General features: G+C 40.4%; 3 protein-coding genes across 3 annotated transcripts; all 3 read right to left on the bottom strand.

Moving 5' to 3' along the window:
• Positions 1 to 845: 845 nt before the first annotated feature.
• LOC142895026 (extracellular calcium-sensing receptor-like) lies at positions 846 to 3,854 on the bottom strand. The gene is made up of 6 exons (XM_076035751.1): positions 3,766 to 3,854; positions 3,351 to 3,636; positions 2,694 to 3,266; positions 2,251 to 2,373; positions 1,899 to 2,022; positions 846 to 1,753 (listed from the first exon to the last, which is right to left on the bottom strand). The coding sequence occupies exons 1-6, from the start codon at positions 3,852 to 3,854 to the stop codon at positions 846 to 848; spliced, it is 2,103 nt and encodes a 700-aa protein (XP_075891866.1).
• Positions 3,855 to 4,760: 906 nt separating this feature from the next.
• LOC142894994 (extracellular calcium-sensing receptor-like) lies at positions 4,761 to 7,756 on the bottom strand. The gene is made up of 6 exons (XM_076035719.1): positions 7,668 to 7,756; positions 7,255 to 7,540; positions 6,597 to 7,169; positions 6,154 to 6,276; positions 5,801 to 5,924; positions 4,761 to 5,668 (listed from the first exon to the last, which is right to left on the bottom strand). Exons 1-6 carry the CDS (start codon positions 7,754 to 7,756, stop codon positions 4,761 to 4,763), a joined length of 2,103 nt encoding a protein of 700 aa, XP_075891834.1.
• Positions 7,757 to 11,165: 3,409 nt separating this feature from the next.
• Positions 11,166 to 14,176, bottom strand: LOC142895025 (extracellular calcium-sensing receptor-like). The gene is made up of 6 exons (XM_076035750.1): positions 14,088 to 14,176; positions 13,650 to 13,935; positions 12,993 to 13,565; positions 12,550 to 12,672; positions 12,197 to 12,320; positions 11,166 to 12,073 (listed from the first exon to the last, which is right to left on the bottom strand). The coding sequence occupies exons 1-6, from the start codon at positions 14,174 to 14,176 to the stop codon at positions 11,166 to 11,168; spliced, it is 2,103 nt and encodes a 700-aa protein (XP_075891865.1).
• Positions 14,177 to 19,637: the final 5,461 nt, after the last annotated feature.

The raw sequence follows: 19,637 nt of genomic DNA, 5'->3' as shown, positions 1-19,637 counted from the left end.
GCTGAGCACTTTCTGAAAGATAGAACAAGAGAGTGGTTTTATAAGAACTGAGCAAGAAACAGGGTGATGATGTGTTGTTTTAACTTGATGTCCCACTGGACAGGGCGATCGAAAACTGAACACTGAAAACTGAGTTAACACTACATTGGAAAACATAGAGTGAAGCTCTCTCCCTCTGTCTCTTGCCCACCCCTTCCCTCTCACTCTCTCTGTCCCTGGCCCACACAAACACACACACACACACACATATTTGTGAAACCATCTTTGCAACATTAATTTTTTAATTTTTAGTCTCTGGGACAGCTTAAGATTCAAGATTTTTATTTGTCACATACTCACAAATAATGGGCAATGAAATGCAAAAAAACTGATCACAAGGCTATGCTTAAAAAAAATAAAGTCGACAATATCCAATTTAAGTACCCAAGCCATTGTCCTAATCTCAGTCATACCTTGACGGCCTTCAGCCTAAAGATTCAAATAATTGATGGCAATGAATTAGGTAACTGTCCTCATTTCTCTAAAATGTCCTCTGTGGTTTTGTGAGGACAAATACTGCCCCTGGATCAGTGTAAGAGCTAATGTCTGAAAGGAAAGGCTACAGCTTTGGAATAGCTATCTTCTACATAACAAAACTGAGAGTTCCAACAAATGCTGGGTAGATTTTGGGTATGGAGGTTAGCGTTGCTATTGCAGGCCTCCCCCTCAGAAACAAAACCAAGAGGGACTTTGACAGTTGACTTATCAATTGTACTCGATTGAAAACCTTTTCACAAATTGGGTTCTTGTGAAATAGAATAGATAAAAACATATTAAACTCAAACTTTGAAACTTAAATGAAGGAGTTACTTTATTATGTTTGCAGTCTTTCCCATGACATTTTTCTTGGTGTTTTTCTCCGGCCTTATCAATATGATGTAACATTTGGGACAAAAAATACTCAGCAAAAGGCCAAATGCTGAGGACAAAATTGCAAATGTTTCGACAGCTACAGTGAACTTTCCAGGAGAGCTGACATAGGCTGGGATGAAGGTTATCCACACAGCGCAGAATATGAGCATGCTGAACGTAATAAATTTGGCTTCGTTAAAGTTATCAGGCAACTTTCTCGCAAGAAAGGCCAGCACCAGACATAGTGTTGCAAGAATCCCAATGTAGCCCAGCACTGCGTAAAATGCCACATCTGAACCAGTGTTGCATTCTAAGACTATCTTCTGTTTGCTGTATTTGAAGACCAAGTTTGGGAAAGGTGGCCTAAACTTCAGCCACAGCGAACATATTATTATCTGCATCAATGTGCACAAGAAAACTATGATTCTCTGTTGAAGGGGACCGAACATTCTGACTGCTTTGTTGCCGGGAAATCTGGCCTTGAAAGCTGTGACAACCATGATAGTTTTACCCAAAACGCAGGAAATGCAAAGTGCAAATGTAATGCCAAAAGCTGTGTGACGAAGTATGCACGTCCACACTGTGGGTCTGCCAATGAAAGGCAGAGGGCAGAGGAAGCAGAAGAGAAGAGAGAAGAGCAGAAAACAGCTCAGCTCAGGGTTGCTGGCCTTTACAACAGGAGTTTCTCTGTATCGTTTGAAGGTGATTAGTGTTGCCAGAGACAGGGAGGCCCCCAGAAGGGACACCACTGTGATAGTTACTCCCATTGGCTCATAATAAGTCAAGAACTCAATTGTTTTGGGGATGCACTCATCCTTCCTCTCACTGGACCAGTATTCTTGTGAACACGGTGTGCAGTCTGCTGCACCTGCAAGACAAGAAATCACACTAGGTGTTTGTCTTGATGAAAAATGTGAAGTCACAACACGGAGTACAATATCAATACTAATGGTTCTATTTGGCTTAAAATAGCATTAAGACAAACAGAGAATTCCGGCATTACACACCTGTTGAGTTGGCTATAGTTCCATCACCACATGCAATACAATCAAAACAGCAGGAGGGTTTTCCTTTTATTTGAGCTTTCCTTGTTCCGATAGGACAAACGTCAGAGCACACAGATGTGGGAACCTGATGGGAAACATTATACAAGTCAGTCGGTGCAGCATTTTCAATTAACAAATAACGTTCACAACACATGCAGATCAAACCATCCAGATTCTAATTTGAGAACAGGTTCAAATGAACCCTCAACATTACCATTTCCCCGGTCCTCCACACAATCTTTTCCTCCTGGATTGTGAGTCGGTACTGACCAGCATCATCAGAGGCAAAATGACCAAGTGTGACATGTTGCACCTGCCCGTCTATCAGCTGCCAGTTGATCATGTCATAAGAAGCAGGAGGGTCACCATTGACATCAAAAAACACTTTGTCTCCAAACTCATTTATAAAATTTACCCCTTGAAGGTACTTTGTGACCTGTCGAGAGAAACATTTTTAGTATTATTAATATATGAATGTGTTCATATGTATATTGTAGACAATTGAAATGTGCTCATTCTTACTTCTTTGGGATGAATTTGTGATATGTCTAAACACGGCTGCACTGGTTGTTCTCCCACCACTTTGCAGAATATGAGTTGGTGGAGGGCATGTGCGATGGCATAAACAGCTTTGTAGACATTATAGGAAACTCGGAGCTGAGTCACATTAAAGAACACATCCTGAAAATTTACTGCTTCATCACCGCTGCATGTCTCATTCATTGCGCCCGTGTGATCCTGAGGTCTGCAGCCTACCATTGTCTGCCAGAAATCCCTGACAAATGCTGCCCCTGGATCAGTGTCAGGGCTAATGTCTGCAAGGAAAGGCTTCAGCTTTGGAATAGCCATCTTCTGCACCACAAAACCAAGGACTCCACCAAATGCTCGGTACATTTCAGGTGTGGAGGGTCGTGTTGCTGTTATCCAGCCCTCACTGGCGATCCACTGTATCCCTGTAATATTTTGCTTCACCACTTCCACCATCAGAGGGTAAAAATCAAACTCCGGAACAAAAGCAAGAATGACTTTGACAGACGACAGCTTGATCATTTCAACCACTTCCATGATCTTCTCCATGGGGTACGTAAGTAAAATTGTGCCCACAAAGGCAATGCAGACCCCAAACTTTTTCACCTCCTTGGTAAAAGCTGCAATTCCATTTCGTCCATAGTCATTGTCAGACTGTATGGCACCGATCCACTGCCAACCGAAGCGTTTGACCAGTGCTGCCAAAGCTTTTGCCTGATGATAGTCACTGGGAATTGTCCTAAAAAAGGTTGGATATTTAGCTTTGTCACTCAGGCAAGCACAAGTTGAGAAGTAACTCACCTACAGGGGAAAAGAAAACCTATTTAGCAAAACACAAAAGTGTGACAGGGCAACAATGAAGTTAAAATTACATTTATTTCTTACAATTGGAACTTGAAATAGACCAAGAATTCCAGCCACTGCAGCAGACCGAGATGAGCCTGATGCTGCAATGAGTGCAGATATAGCAGGAGGACAAGGGGAAGTCAAGTCTGTCTGCTGTGGTAGACTGGTCAGCATGAGTCCAGCACGGAGCGTGGTTGTGGTGGAACCACAGGAGTTGAGGATCCTGTAGCCAAGTGACGTGTTTGGTAGGATGGATGGATCTTTGTTGATTTCATCAATTGCAAATATCATCACTTGGGTCCATCGAAAAGCTCGCAGGTTAAAACTAAAAAAAAAGGTTTTCAAATTTACACTTAAATTGTTGAAAGTATATTCATCCGTGCATTGTGTCTATACATCTTGCATATTCATGTATCAACATAAGGTTATATACATGACAAAAGATAAAACTTACCCTGTGCACATAACTCCAGCTGGTTTGCTCTCAAATGCAAAAGCGGTGATTATTTCTTTGTTGAAGACTGGGAAAATTCCTCCAATCATTATGTCTCCCTGTCTGAACAAACTGGGCATGTCAAACCTGCCGAGCACCTCACAACCACAAGCTGTGTTCTGACAGAGAGCAAACACCATAAAGGCAACGACAGTGTGCAGTTCTAGCATGTTTGCTGAGAACTTTATTAAATATGTAAGGAGAGAGAGGTCTTATAAAAGCTGAGCAAGAAACAGGATGATGATGTGTTGTTTTAATTTGATGTCCCAGGACAGGGCGATCGAAAACTCATAGAGTTAACACTACACTGGCAAACATAGAGTGAAGCTCTCCCTCTCTTTCTCACACACACACAAACACACACACACACACACACTTGTGAAACCATCTTTGCAACATTAACTTTTTTATTTTTTATTCTCTGGGACAGCTTAATATTCAATCACATATAATGGGCAATGAAATGTAAAAACCTGACCACAAGGCCGTGCTCTGAAAAGCAAGACGACAAATAAAATTTAAATACCCAAACCCTTGTCCAAATCTCATTCATACCTTGACTGTCTTTAGCCTCAAAACATTCAAATAATTGATGGCAATAAGTTAACTGTCTTCATTTCTCTAAAATGTCCTGTTTTAGTTTAGTGAGGACAAACACCGCCCCTGGATCAGTGCAAGAGCTAATGTCTGAAAGGAAAGGCTACAGCTGTGGAATAGCTATCTTCTGCATCACGAAACTAAGAGTTCCAACAAATGCTGGGTAGATTTTAGATGTGGTGATTAGCGTTGCTATTCCAGGCCTCCCCCTCAGAAACAAAACCAAGAGTGACTTTGACAGTTAACTTTTTGATAATTTGTACTAGCTGGAAAATCTGCTCCACACATTGGATTATTGTGAAATAGAAGAGATGATTTTTTTTTTTTTTAACTCAAACTTTGAAACTTAAATAAAGGAGTTACTTTATTATGTTTGCAGTCTTTCCCATGACATTTTTCTTGGTGTTTTTCTCAGGCCTTATCAATATGATGTAACATTTGGGACAAAAAATACTCAGCAACAGGCCAAATGCTGAAGACAAAATTGCAAATGTTTCGACAGCTACGGTGAACTTTCCAGGAGAGCTGACATAGGCTGGGATGAAAGTTATCCACACAGCGCAGAATATGAGCATGCTGAACGTAATAAATTTGGCTTCGTTAAAGTTATCAGGCAACTTTCTTGCAAGAAAGGCCAGCATCAGACATAGTGTTGCAAGGATCCCAATGTAGCCCAGCACTGCGTAAAATGCCACATCTGAACCAGTGTTGCATTCTAAAACTATCTTCTGTTTGCTGTATTTGAAGACCAAGTTTGGGAAAGGTGGCCTAAACTTCAGCCACAGCGAACATATTATTATCTGCATCAATGTGCACAAGAAAACTATGATTCTCTGTTGAAGGGGACCGAACATTCTGACTGCTTTGTTTCCGGGAAATCTGGCCTTGAAAGCTGTGACAACCACAATAGTTTTACCCAAGACACAGGAAATGCAAAGTGCAAATGTAATGCCAAAAGCTGTGTGACGAAGTATGCACGTCCACACTGTGGGTCTGCCAATGAAAGGCAGAGGGCAAAGGAAGCAGAAGAGAAGAGAGAAGAGCAGAAAACAGCTCAGCTCAGGGTTGCTGGCCTTTACAACAGGAGTTTCTCTGTATCGTTTGAAGGTGATTAGTGTTGCCAGAGACAGGGAGGCCCCCAGAAGGGACACCACTGTGATAGTTACTCCCATTGGCTCATAATAAGTCAAGAACTCAATTGTTTTTGGGATGCACTCATCCTTCCTCTCACTGGACCAGTATTCTTGTGAACACGGTGTGCAGTCTGCTGCACCTGCAAGACAAGAAATCACACCAGGTGTTTGTCTTGATGAAAAATGTGAAGATAAAACACAGAACACAATATCATTATTGACAGTTGTGTTTGGCTAAATATTGCATCAATTTAGACTTTGGGCACCTGTTGAGTTGGCTATAGTTCCATCACCACATGCAATACAGTCAAAACAGCAGGAGGGTTTTCCTTTTATTTGAGCTTTCCTTGTTCCGACAGGACAAACGTCAGAGCACACAGATGTGGGAACCTGATGGGAAACCTTGAACAATTCAGTAGGTACAGGATTTTCAATTAACAAATAACGTTCACATCACATTTAGGTCAAACCATCCAGATTCTAATTAGAGAACAGATTCAAAATTAACCCTCAACATTACCATTACCCCGGTCCTCCACACAATCTTTTCCTCCTGGATTGTGAGTCGGTACTGACCAGCATCATCAGAGGCAAAATGACCCAGTGTGACATGTTGCACCTGCCCGTCTATCAGCTGCCAGTTGATCATGTCATAAGAAGCAGGAGGGTCACCATTGACATCAAAAAACACTTTGTCTCCAAACTCATTTATAAAATTTACCCCTTGAAGGTACTTTGTGACCTGTCGAGAGAAACATTTTTAGTGTTATTAATATATGAATGTGTTCATATGTATATTGTAGACAATTGAAATGTGCTCATTCTTACTTCTTTGGGATGAATTTGTGATATGTCTAAACACGGCTGCACTGGTTGTTCCCCCACTGCTTTGCAGAATATGAGTTGGTGGAGGGCATGTGAGATGGCATAAACAGCTTTGTAGACATTATAGGAAACTCGGAGCTGAGTCACATTAAAGAACACATCCTGAAAATTTACTGCTTCATCACCGCTGCATGTCTCCTTCATTGCGCCTGTGTGATCCTGAGGTCTGCAGCCTACCATTGTCTGCCAGAAATCCCTGACAAATGCTGCCCCTGGATCAGTGTCAGGGCTAATGTCTGCAAGGAAAGGCTTCAGCTTTGGAATAGCCATCTTCTGCACCACAAAACCGAGGGCTCCACCAAATGCTCGGTACATTTCAGGTGTGGAGGGCTGTGTTGCTGTTACCCAGGCCTCACTGGCGATCCACTGTATCCCTGTAATATTTTGCTTCACCACTTCCATCATCAAAGGGTGAAAATCTCCCTCAGGAACAAAAGCAAGAATGACTTTGACAGTTGACAGCTTGATCATTTCTACCACTTCCAAGATCTTCTTCATGGGATATGTACGTAAAATTGTGCCCACAAAGGCAATGCAGACCCCAAACTTCTTCACCTCCTTGGTAAAAGCTGCAATTCCATTTCGTCCATAGTCATTGTCAGACTGTATGGCACCGATCCACTGCCAACCAAAGCGTTTGACCAGTGCTGCCAAAGCTTTTGTCTGAAAGTAGTCACTGGGAATTGTCCTAAAAAAAGTTGGGTATTTAGCTTTGTCACTCAGGCAAGCACAAGTTGAGAAGTAACTCACCTACAGGGAGAAAAGAAAACCTAATTAGCAAAACACAAAATTGTGACAGGGCAACAATGAAGTTAAAATTACATTTATTTCTTACAATTGGAACTTGAAATGGGCCAAGAATTCCAGCCACTGCAGCAGACCGAGATGAGCCTGATGCTGCAATGAGTGCAGATATAGCAGGAGGACAAGGAGAAGTCAAGTCTATCTGCTGCGGTCGACTGGCCAGTGTGAGTCCAGCACGGAGCGTGGTTGTGGTAGAACCGCAGGAGTTGAGGATCCTGTAGCCAAGTGACGTGTTTGGAAGGATGGATGGATCTTTGTTGATTTCATCAACTGCAAATATCATCACTTGGGTCCATCGATAAGCTCTCAGGTCAAAACTAAGAAAAATGTTGCAAGTTCATACAGCCACAGCAGTAAATACAGTCATATGTGAAAAGTGTCTGAAATTGTTGCATATTCTTATTCCTATCTTAACGTTACATGCATGACCATGACCAAACTTACCGTGCACATTTAACTCCTGCTGGCTTGCTCTCAAATGTAGGAGTGCTGCTTATGTCTTTGTTGAAAATTGGGAAAATTCCTCCAATCATTATGTCTCCCTGTCTGAACAAACTGGGCATGTCAAACCTGCCGAGCACCTCACAACCACAAACTGTGTTCTGACAGAGAGCAAACACCGTCAAGGCAACGACAGAGTGCAGTTCTAGCATGTTTGCTGAGCACTTTTTTAAAGATGCAACAAGAGATTGGTTTTATAAGAACTGAGCAAGAAACAGGATGATGATGTGTTGTTTTAACTGGATATCCCACAGGACAAGGCGATCGAAAACTGATAGAGTTAACACTACATTGGAAAACGTACAGTGAACCTCTCTCCCACTGTCTCTTGCCCACCCCTTCGCTATCACTCTCTCTGTCCCCTTCCCTCTCACTCTCTCTGTCCCTGTCCCACACAAACACACACACACACACACTTTTTTAAAGATTCAAGAAAAGAGAGGTCTTACAACAGCTGAACAGCTGAGCCAGGTACAAGATGATTTGACGTCTTTACTGAATTTCACACAAGACAGGGCGATCGAAAACTGATAGGGTTAAGATTACATTGTCACATACAGTACATACAGTAAAGCACATGCTCTCTCTCTCTCAGCCTCTTACACCCAGCCACATTTGTGAAACCATTTTTAATGCATGACTTTTTTTATTCTATGTAACATAACCCAAACCTTTTACATAATCTCACTCATATTTTTTTTGACTACCTACACCCTAAAAACCATTCAAATAATAATAATAATAATAATAATAATAATAATAATAATAATCATAATAATAATAATCATAATAATAATAAAAGGTAACTGTCCTCATTGTTTTAAATGTCCTCGGTCTTTTGGTTAAAACGCATTTGTCCTCATTCGTCACTTTTTTGAGAAAAATAAAGCAACGTTCAAGACAATTCAGAAATACGGGAGAAACCCCATCCCGAATCGGTTCAAAACAGCACACCCCATTTCCTCGTCAAATACGGAGAAGGATCCAGCTGCAGACTCGGAGGAGGCCGTTTTAGGCAAAGGCTGTTTCAGGCAAGGCTACTTTGCGTTGGATGTGACGTCAGAAGGATTCGGTCCCAACCCAAAGTAAGTCACACGTGGAGTTTATATGTTTAAAATGCGCTGTAAATGTGAGATAACTTAACTGCAAAATGAACAAAAAGCCGTAAAGAGTTGTCTTATGTTAATGTTACGATAACAATAAAGATGGTGGTGTTCAGTCCGTTAACATCAATGTAAACTTTATGCTAGCTTGAATCCCTGCAAAACGAACCTGTTACTCTCACATTTTCTTGATGGTAAAACATAAACCGCCAAATAATGTTATTTTTAAGTTAAGTAGAAATATTTTAGCACGCCCAGTTGTTAAGTAATTAATTGATATTATAACTACGAAGATAGTGTGTGTGTGTGTGTGTGTGTGAATGAGATGCCTTTGTAACGCGCTTTGGGGTACCATGTGTGCAATGTTGTTTTCTCAGTAGCTCTATTTCTAATGTTCCCCCTCTTTGTTTCTACGTGGGGAAAAAAAGTACGGGGGAAAAAACATGTAACAGTGCATGATATCCTATTATTTTCGACTGCAGTTATTTAAAAAAATAAAAATAAAAAAAATAAAAATTGTTTTACTATTATGGCCATACTTAATTATGTGGCATGTGGTTGCAGATAATTTACTCAGATGTTGTATATCAAAATTATAAATGGTTATTGAATGATTTTTCAATTTAGTGTTCTGTTAGAGGGTATACCATTTACAGATGTGGGCGACACAATGCATCCATTGCCAGGCAATAGTGATTTGCAGGTTACCCTTTATGAAACACCTTAGTCTGTGCAAGGAAAAGCACCCTGCTGTGATGGTCACTGCTGCTGTTTCGAAGGTGCCTGCGTGTCTCCACGACCCACCGCTGTCTCATCTTTTGCTGCCCCACCCACCGCTGCCCAACCCTCAATTGCACCACCTTCTGCTGACCCATCCTCCACTTCACCACCCTCTGCTGACCCATTGTTACTGTCATTTGATAATTATTTGATGTTTGATTACTGAGTATTTCAACAGAATAAAATCTAACATTTTTTTTTTCAACTTAAGGGTGCCTCTTAACCTCTTGCTACATTATAGATCATGCGGCCATTTCGAAGAGAATTGCTCCTCCTAGACTCTCCGTACGAAAACCATCCATACGGGTTTGCCGATGGCGATTACAGAGCCCTGTTTAGGTTGACCGATAACACACACTGCATGCAGAGTTCACTTAAAGTTATGTTTTGGCTACGTTCCTATAGCCTGTACTTAAAGCGAAGTATTCTTCTGTCAATATATGTATGTTTTCCCCAAGAAATCTTGCACAGCAAATTGACCCTGGGACATAGACAGAGAAAACTGGTCTTGATATGGGGAACGCCACGCCAGATCAGAACCAACGACTGTGGGGTTTTTGCACTCATGGTTAGACGCCTTTAGAGAAAGAGAGTGAAAGAGAGAGAAATAAAGTGTAATTGCAAAAGGAGTTTTTGTGTTTTTTTTTTTAACAATACACTTCTTAAGAAATAGACATGGGTCATTTAATTTACCAAGTTATATATTTTGGCTGGGATGCAAATTTAAGTTTTATTTGATGTATTTATTTTTTTTTTTACTTTAGAACAGCTTCATAAAGCCTTATGCAGTATTCTAGTATAAAGTCTTGTGACATTGATTCATTTTTATGATATTCATTTGATTTATTAGAATGCATAGGAAGACAATTTATTATAATTATTTTATTATGTTATAAACCTTATGACATATGAATTTTGCCGTGTCTCAAAAATGTAAATATTTTAATAATATCTGGCCAAACATGATCTAATTCTTAGTTTACTTGTCGAACCTGTTACGCCAAATATAGATTGCCCGGTGTGTATTAATATTGACAATCTGAAACAACAGCAATTTGGCAGGTGGAAATCAAGTTGCTCCTGAGTTTCCGGTCTAAATACCGCTGCCTTTTCCGGGACCTTTATTTTGAAAGTCAGATTGCTCTAAATCTACCACTGCCACTTCCAGTCTAAGTCTACTGGGACCTTTATTTTGAAAATGAAGTTGCTCCTGAGTTTCCGGTCTAAATCTACCACTGCCACTTCCGGTCTAAGTCTACCAGGACCTTTATTTTGAAAATGAAGTTGATCCTGAGTTTCCGGTCTAAATCTACCACTGCCACTTCCGGTCTAAGTCTACCCCTGCCTAAAACGTCCTCCTCCGAAACTTTCACGAAATAATGTGATAGTTAATACGTAAAAGCAGGTAACTATATATATATATATATATATATATATGTATATATATATATATTTTTATTTATTTATTTATTTTTTTTAAATGTCATGAATTGGTTTATTATAAAATAGAATAAATACAAACAAAGAAATTACTCAAACTCATACTTAAATAAAGGAGTTACTTTATTATGTTTGCAGTCTTTCCCATGACATTTTTCTTGGTATTTTTCTCCGGCCTTATCAATATGATGTAACATTTGGGACAAAAAATACTCAGCAAAAGGCCAAATGCTGAGGACAAAATTGCAAATGTTTCGACAGCTACAGTGAACTTTCCAGGAGAGCTGACATAGGCTGGGATGAAGGTTATCCACACAGCGCAGAATATGAGCATGCTGAACGTAATACATTTGGCTTCGTTAAAGTTATCAGGCAACTTTCTTGCAAGAAAGGCCAGCACCAGACATAGTGTTGCAAGGATCCCAATGTAGCCCAGCACTGCGTAAAATGCCACATCTGAACCAGTGTTGCATTCTAAGACTATCTTCTGTTTGCTGTAGTTGAAGACCAAGTTTGGGAAAGGTGGCCTAAACTTCAGCCACAGCGAACATATTATTATCTGCATCAATGTGCACAAGAAAACTATGATTCTCTGTTGATGGGGACCGAACTTTCTGACTACTTTGTTACCAGGAAATCTGGCCTTGAAAGCTGTGACAACCACAACAGTTTTACTCAAGACACAGGAAATGCAAAGTGCAAATGTAATGCCAAAAGCTGTGTGACGCAGTATGCACGTCCACACTGTGGGTCTGCCAATGAAAGGCAGAGGGCAAAGGAAGCAGAAGAGAAGAGAGAAGAGCAGAAAACAGCTCAGCTCAGGGTTGCTGGCCTTTACAACAGGAGTTTCTCTGTATCGTTTGAAGGTGATTAGTGTTGCCAGAGACAGGGTGGCCCCCAGAAGGGACACCACTGTGATAGTTACTCCCATTGGCTCATAATAAGTCAAGAACTCAATTGTTTTTGGGATGCACTCATCCTTCCTCTCACTGGACCAGTATTCTTGTGAACACGGCGTGCAGTCTGCTGCACCTGCAAGACAAAAATGATTTTTTTGAAGAAGACAATGTTATAAGAGACAGTTATGTTTAACTTAATATTGCATCAAGAGAAACAGCTAGTTTGCTGGAGAATTCAGGCTTTACACACCTGTTGAGTTGGCTATAGTTCCATCACCACATGCAATACAGTCAAAACAGCAGGAGGGTTTTCCTTTTATTTGAGCTTTCCTTGTTCCGACAGGACAAACGTCAGAGCACACAGATGTGGGAACCTGAAGGGAAACCTTGAACAATTCAGTAGGTCCAGCATTTTCAATTCACAAATCACGTTCACAACACATGTCGGTGAAATTGTCCAGATTCTAATTAGAGAACAAATTCAAAATGAACCCTCAACATTACCATTTCCCCGGTCCTCCACACAATCTTTTCCTCCTGGATTGTGAGTCGGTACTGACCAGCATCATCAGAGGCAAAATGACCCAGTGTGACATGTTGCACCTGCCCGTCTATCAGCTGCCAGTTGATCATGTCATAAGAAGCAGGAGGGTCACCATTGACATCAAAAAACACTTTGTCTCCAAACTCATTTATAAAATTTACCCCTTGAAGGTACTTTGTGACCTGTCGAAAGAAACATTTTTGGTATTATTAATATATGAATGTGTTCATATGTATATTGTAGACAATTGAAATGTGCTCATTCTTACTTCTTTGGGATGAATTTGTGATATGTCTAAACACGGCTGCACTGGTTGTTCTCCCACCACTTTGCAGAATATGAGTTGGTGGAGGGCATGTGCGATGGCATAAACAGCTTTGTAGACATTATAGGAAACTCGGAGCTGAGTCACATTAAAGAACACATCCTGAAAATTCACTGCTTCATCACCGCTGCATGTCTCCTTCATTGCGCCTGTGTGATCCTGAGGTCTGCAGCCTACCATTGTCTGCCAGAAATCCCTGACAAATGCTGCCCCTGGATCAGTGTCAGGGCTAATGTCTGCAAGGAAAGGCTTCAGCTTTGGAATAGCCATCTTCTGCACCACAAAACCGAGGGCTCCACCAAATGCTCGGTACATTTCAGGTGTGGAGGGTCGTGTTGCTGTTATCCAGGCCTCACTGGCGATCCACTGTATCCCTGTAATATTTTGCTTCACCACTTCCATCATCAAAGGGTGAAAATCTCCCTCAGGAACAAAAGCAAGAATGACTTTGACAGTTGACAGCTTGATCATTTCTACCACTTCCAAGATCTTCTTCATGGGATATGTACGTAAAATTGTGCCTACAAAGGCAATGCAGACCCCAAACTTTTTCACCTCCTTGGTAAAAGCTGCAATTCCATTTCGTCCATAGTCATTGTCAGACTGTATGGCACCGATCCACTGCCAACCAAAGTGTTTGACCAGTGCTGCTAAAGCTTTTGTTTGAAAGTAGTCACTTGGAATTGTCCTAAAAAAGGTTGGGTATTTAGCTTTGTCACTCAGGCAAGCACAAGTTGAGAAGTAACTTACCTACAGAAAAGAACACCAAAATTAGTAAAATAAAACCTAACTATCACAGAGTAATAATGTATTAAACTCTAACGTGTATCTTACAATGGGAACTTGAAGTGTTCCAAACAGTCCAGCTACAACTAAAGACTGAGTGGAGCCTGATTCTGCAATGAGGGCAGATATAGCAGGAGGACAAGGCGAAGTCAAGCCTATCTGCTGCGGTCGAGTGGCCACCGTGAGTGCAGCACGGAGCGTGGTTGTCGGAGAAGCACAGGAGCTGAGGATCCTGTAGCCAAGTGATGTGTTTGGCAGGATGGATGGATCTTTGTTGATTTCATCAATTGCAAATATCATCACTTGGGTCCATCGATAAGCTCGCAGGTCAAAACTAAAAACAAAACCAAAAGGAACTTTGAATGACATAATTAAATTAAAAAATATTAATCATTCAATACTGATATACTTGTAATACAAATATACATTGTACATATTAAGATTCTCAACATTTGAGAAAAATATTTTGTAGTAGTCAGAACTTACCTTGTGCATTCAACACCTTGTGGCTCGCTCTCAAATGTACAAGTGCTGCTTATATCTTTGTTGAAAACTGGAAAAATTCCTCCGATCATGATGTCTCCCTGTCTGAACAAACTGGGCATGTCAAACCTGCCAAGCACCTCACAACCAGAAACTAGGTTCGGACAGAGAGCAACCACAGTTAAGACAACGACAGTGTGCAGCTCTGGCATGTTTGCTGAGCGCTTTCTTAAAGGTGCAAGAAGAGAGAGGTCTTATAGCAGCTGAGCCAGATACAAGACTGGATTACCCACAGGGCATGGCGATGTGAAATGTTTAGCACTACATTGGTTCACACAATCACTTGAATCATTGGCTTATTTGTCACACTGTACTTAGGTTGACCTTACATTCTAAAGTATTTACTGTCAGAATTTGCATCAAGCTGTTACACAACAATCCCAAGTACGAAACGGATGCAAGAGGGGAGGTTCTTTGTAGAGCCACACTTTTCATAGACACAGCTGTCACATCAAGTTGTGATTTGAAGTTTTCACCCTCTTTTAGGCACTTTTCAGTTCCAGGTGGATATGTCCTCTGTGGAGACGGCGCCCTTCATTCATCTGGTTCAACTATTTTAGTGACACAATGAATATATTCCAAATGATTTTGTTAACTACAGTGTGACTTGGGATAATTATGAAGAAATTTAGAACTTATGTTTATTTTTCATCTTGGACTGCAGTGAAGCATCCTGAATAATTATCCAAAAAATGCCATCTCTTCTAAGTGTCCAAAGTGCAACCAATTTTAGCATTCAGTTTACAGCCTCCAACAAGATGTGTTCCAGCAGTAGTTTTTGGTGTTTTGATTTTTGTTCAAAATTCAAGCTAAACTTCAATAATACACACATCAAATAATATGAATGATTCTGTCCATGTGAGTGAAATTTAATATGCTATTTCATTGGATGAACATAAACACAAATGGGGCATGTCGTTCAAAGCCTACTTAATTGGTATTAATTGAAAGATAAACTAATAAGTGCCAACATCGCAGTACTTCTCCATAGCAAAATTTGTTAAACTGGTCTACTACACATCCACATCTGCATCTGATCACATTTTAAAGAGTACTCAAAAACATATACTTGAATGCAATTCAGTGGTTCACATCAAAATGAAACAAAGAGAAAAGAAAGAAGGAAGAAAGGAAGGACAGAAAGGGAAACATTGCAAAGAAACCTAGTTTTATTTTTTTGTTGAAGTTTACAATGCATTTTTTAAACCACAATTATCATCTACTTGTCAAACCAATGTTTTAGACTCTTACACCAAATGTTTTACCTCTAAAAAGTGGGGTTATAAACAAACCAAATGAACACCACAGTCATAGTGAGCATTCCAAATCGATGATGTGTGGTGCAGCACAATTTCATCTCAGTGTGTGAAGTCCTGAATACAATCAGCATCTGTGCGGTCTTTCCCAGAGTACAAGAAAGGAAAATGGCGATCGAGATTCTGACCACAATCTCCTGCCAGTTGGAGTGCTGCTGGACACTGAATGATGGGGTGAAACAGTTCCACGTCAGAGTGAACAGTGCCACTGTCGTGGGCCTGCTGCCATGATGAGGCCTGACTCTTACTGGTGCTATTTTAACTCTTGTGTAGATACCAAGAAGTAGCACAGCTGCCGCAAAACATGCATCCGACCACGTGCTGATGGCTGAAGGGTGCTTGCGTTCGATTCCATCTGTGTGAACTACTGAAGAAACACCACCTGTGGGAATAAAAGTTCAGGTCAAATCAGGTCTTTTTCAGTTTTACTGTCGTAATTGTAAATTTGTTATTAGCATTACCTGGAAAATGTGTTTCTTTTTGGCAGAGAGGCTCACAAAGCTTTGGATTCTATTAAAAACATAGTGAGGTTAGTGGAGGCCGATATAAAGGTCACATTGTTTGGATAATATACAGAACTAAGCTCTCACTCAGCTGTATGTTTGTTTTATAACGATGACTTAATTTGGGAATTACACAGATTCTAACAATATGTTCTATGAGGGTTTTGAATGGATATCTGAAGTTTTATTGACATATCATAGTAATGGCAAAATATACATTTAGAGAGAACTGTGTGCATTGTAAATACTTGCAAAACACCTCATTTTATTTATTTCAGCACTGAAATAATACAAGCAAATTAGCAAAAAAAAAATTGCATAGAATGCAAACCTGTGAAGAGCAGATGCTAAAAGTCGCCTCCGTCGGAATTACAAAGGTTGTTAATATCACTTGGTTATTTGACAAAAAAAAGATACAGGATTCAGGAGGTCCAGATCGAGGTCCTCCATACAAATATCTCTGCAGGATGTGGAACCCATGACGGCATGGGTCATTCACAAAAATATAATCCACAGTCTGACACTGTTCCACGTTATTGAGGGTACTGTCTTTGCTATTTAAGCCATAGGACTCGGATCTTATTAGAACGGATGATGTACAGATGGTTCTTTGGTTTGAATCTGTTCCTGTCTTCATCTGCATGAAGAAAGAACCACAAACATGAGTTTGTAAAAAAACAAAAACAAAAACAAAACAGTAATACAGCACGTAAATACATCTGCTGCTCACCTCAGTTGCTAGAAATGATCTGGTCCACAGCAGGCATTTCCCCAATAGCCACTTGCCATCATCTCCACACGAGGACTCTTTGAGTCTTTGCAACCAATTCACACAGCTGTCAACCAGAATACAGTTCAGACTCATGGCTTTGTAGTGGCTTATCACTCCGTCTCTTCTAAACATTTGCTCCAGAGAAGCAACTTGGTTTGCTGACCTAAAACAGACAAAATTGACAATTCAGGAAAATGTAGCCTCATAAATATGGTGCAATGGATAGCCAATAGATAAATTCATTCATTCATTCATTAATAACCAAAGTTAGAGAATGTCCATTTACAATTGTGCATGTACAATTGTGATTGTTCATAAAAAACAAATAATCATTTCTCAACGTCAAGTGTTAGGCTGGTCCTAAAATGTGGACATCAACCAAATAATGAGCTGGTCCTGAAAAACAAGCAGTTCATGAAAATAGCATAAAACTTCAGCAGTGAAGATAAAAATTTAAGTTTGTAATTAACCACCACTTTTACTCACCCCTTCCACGTCAGATTGGCTTTGCGGACAGCAGCCTTTTCATGGTGTGCGAGCTGTGTGAATGCATTTTGGCTCCGTTTCCCTTCAGTGTGCCCACACAAATCAAAGTCAGAACACTGATGACAGACTCTGAACCATGCGTTGGATGACACCATCCAAGTAAACAGTATGAAAAAGGCAAAAGCGGCTGTTGTCATCTCAGAGCCTTGCCTCTGGCACAGTTTGGACTCTTTAATGGAATTTATAGTCTCCTGCTGAGTTGGTGCTTAGTTGGAGGTGGGTGATCCTCAGAGGTGCGTGCATTTGTTTTTCTCATTTTGTCTTGAAGGATGTCAAGCATGAAGACAAGAATCTGACAGGAATACTCACGGGTCTAGCCAATCAGCCTTATTGGCCTCCATCCATTTTATTGAAACCCATGAAGTAGTTACAGATTTTTATTTCTTCAACCTAATGCTTACATGGTGTATGACTGACAAATGTGCATGCTTTGCAAATTAACATATTCCAACTTTTATGTTTACGCAATTGTTGTGAGCGGTTAGATAAGACGGGATATTGTTGAGAGACTATTCATCAAACTGTGCACCATGTCTCAATTAGTCAGGTTCATGTTCACTTCACAGACTGTTTGATTGAAGCTTGCAGGCAACCCAGTTTGCAAAGGCATAATATCCTGGCTGACATGGACACGGCCTTAAGAAATTGCCAAAGGAGCGCTTGTTTTCATTTGCGAAGTTGGTGAAATCGCCTTTGTTTTGTTGTTCTCCGGGCTGGTATCAAGGAATGCCTGTGGAACGGACATTACGTCAGCAACGTATGTAAAGGAAGCATCTGGCACAATATGCGCAAGGAAGAAGGGTTGTGGGGGGGTGGCAACCTTGAAGTTGTACTATGGCACAAGAATATATCAAATAAAAACAACAACTGTCCCTTCCAATAAGCTGGGGACTGGCGCAGTGTGCACCCTGCCTTCGCCCTATGAGAGCAGGAATAGGCTTCAGCAAACCACCCATGACCCTGAGTGCAGGGGAAGTGAGTCATACCAAAGACTGTAAAAATGGTATCCTTGGCCTCCCTGCTTGGCAGTATTCAGGGTTGGAATTGGGGGTTTAGATCACCTAATGATTGCCGGGCGCACCAGTGCTGCCTCCCACCGCTCCTTCAGAGGATGGGTCAAATGCAGAGGACAAATTTCACATCCATCGGGATGTGACAATCACTGGGACTTTAACTTTAACTTAACTTCATTTGTAGAGTGGCAACCTAACTGTCAATGTTCCAGAAAAATTAATCTACTCAGATTTTTATGCAAGGGTTAAATCAAAAGAAGATGTGTGTGTGATATGATATGTATATGTGATTAACCACCAATGCATTTTTTCAAATGCTTTTATATATTCAAACAGACACACATTTGTCCAAAAGGCTTATTGGCTATAAATTGACTTGTGTTTTTTTTCACCACTGCAGGAGATTTTATTTGATCAAATCATAAAACAACAAGCTCCGGACACATTTTGTGCTTTTTCCTGTTCAAAAATTATATAAAACAAAACAAATAGTTTAAACTCTGTATTTAAGCTATGTGTAGGACAGTGATGTACTGTGGTTCATTTCAGAATTAAAACTGTGATGCTATGTTGACTACTGTGCAGGCAAGTATGTCATCAGAAACCAATTATGTTGATACATCATTTACTGGGGTTGTTGTGATCACTGTGGAGTGAAAAAGGTGCCAAGTGTTAATTAAAATGACAGGAGTGGAAGAGACAATGCGACCAAAACACACCCGCAAATTAATGGGAAATGTAACATTTGCAAGTTGTGACAAAGTGCCTAATTGATATGGGCCCCTGAAGCAACACACTGCTTGTTGTTCATGTTGCTGTCTGCAAGGATGAAGCAATCCATATCTTGTGTCAGCATCTCCCACAAGATTTGGGCCACTAGGTAATTGAGTCCTGCTCACACCCGGTAGGGGACCTAATTATCTCACCCTGTTTTTCTTCTCTTTTATTTTTCACTCTGCACGTGTAACTTTTTATTTACTTTTGTATCATTAGTTTTTAACTTTGACTACTAATTTGTTTTTCTTGATAGTACCTAGTTACTGAAGCCATCATGGCTTATTCAAGCCTTTTCTAAATGAATAAAGCTGAAGTTAATAAGTTAGTTATTTCCTCAGCTCAAACTCCTCGACTAATCTTTAGTTTTCTTTTTTATTTGTATAAGTATATAATTGTTATTAATTGTAATTTGGTTTAGTGATTTCATAGGTGGGAAATATCTTTATCAATGTTATCCAACCTAAGTATGTATATATGTGTGTGTGTGTGTGTGTGTGTGAGAGAGAGAGAGAGAGAGAGAGAGAGAGAGTTGGGGGTGTGCGTATGTATATAATACAGTGTTTGGA

The sequence above is a fragment of the Nelusetta ayraudi genome, unplaced genomic scaffold (assembly GCF_046127955.1).
Source record: "Nelusetta ayraudi isolate G7.1 ecotype Tasmania unplaced genomic scaffold, CSIRO-AGI_Nayr_v1 ptg000048l, whole genome shotgun sequence".
NCBI classification, from domain to species: domain Eukaryota; kingdom Metazoa; phylum Chordata; class Actinopteri; order Tetraodontiformes; family Monacanthidae; genus Nelusetta; species Nelusetta ayraudi.
The sequence above is the reverse complement of the archived record's forward strand: the minus strand, read 5'-3'. Positions and strand labels throughout refer to the sequence as shown.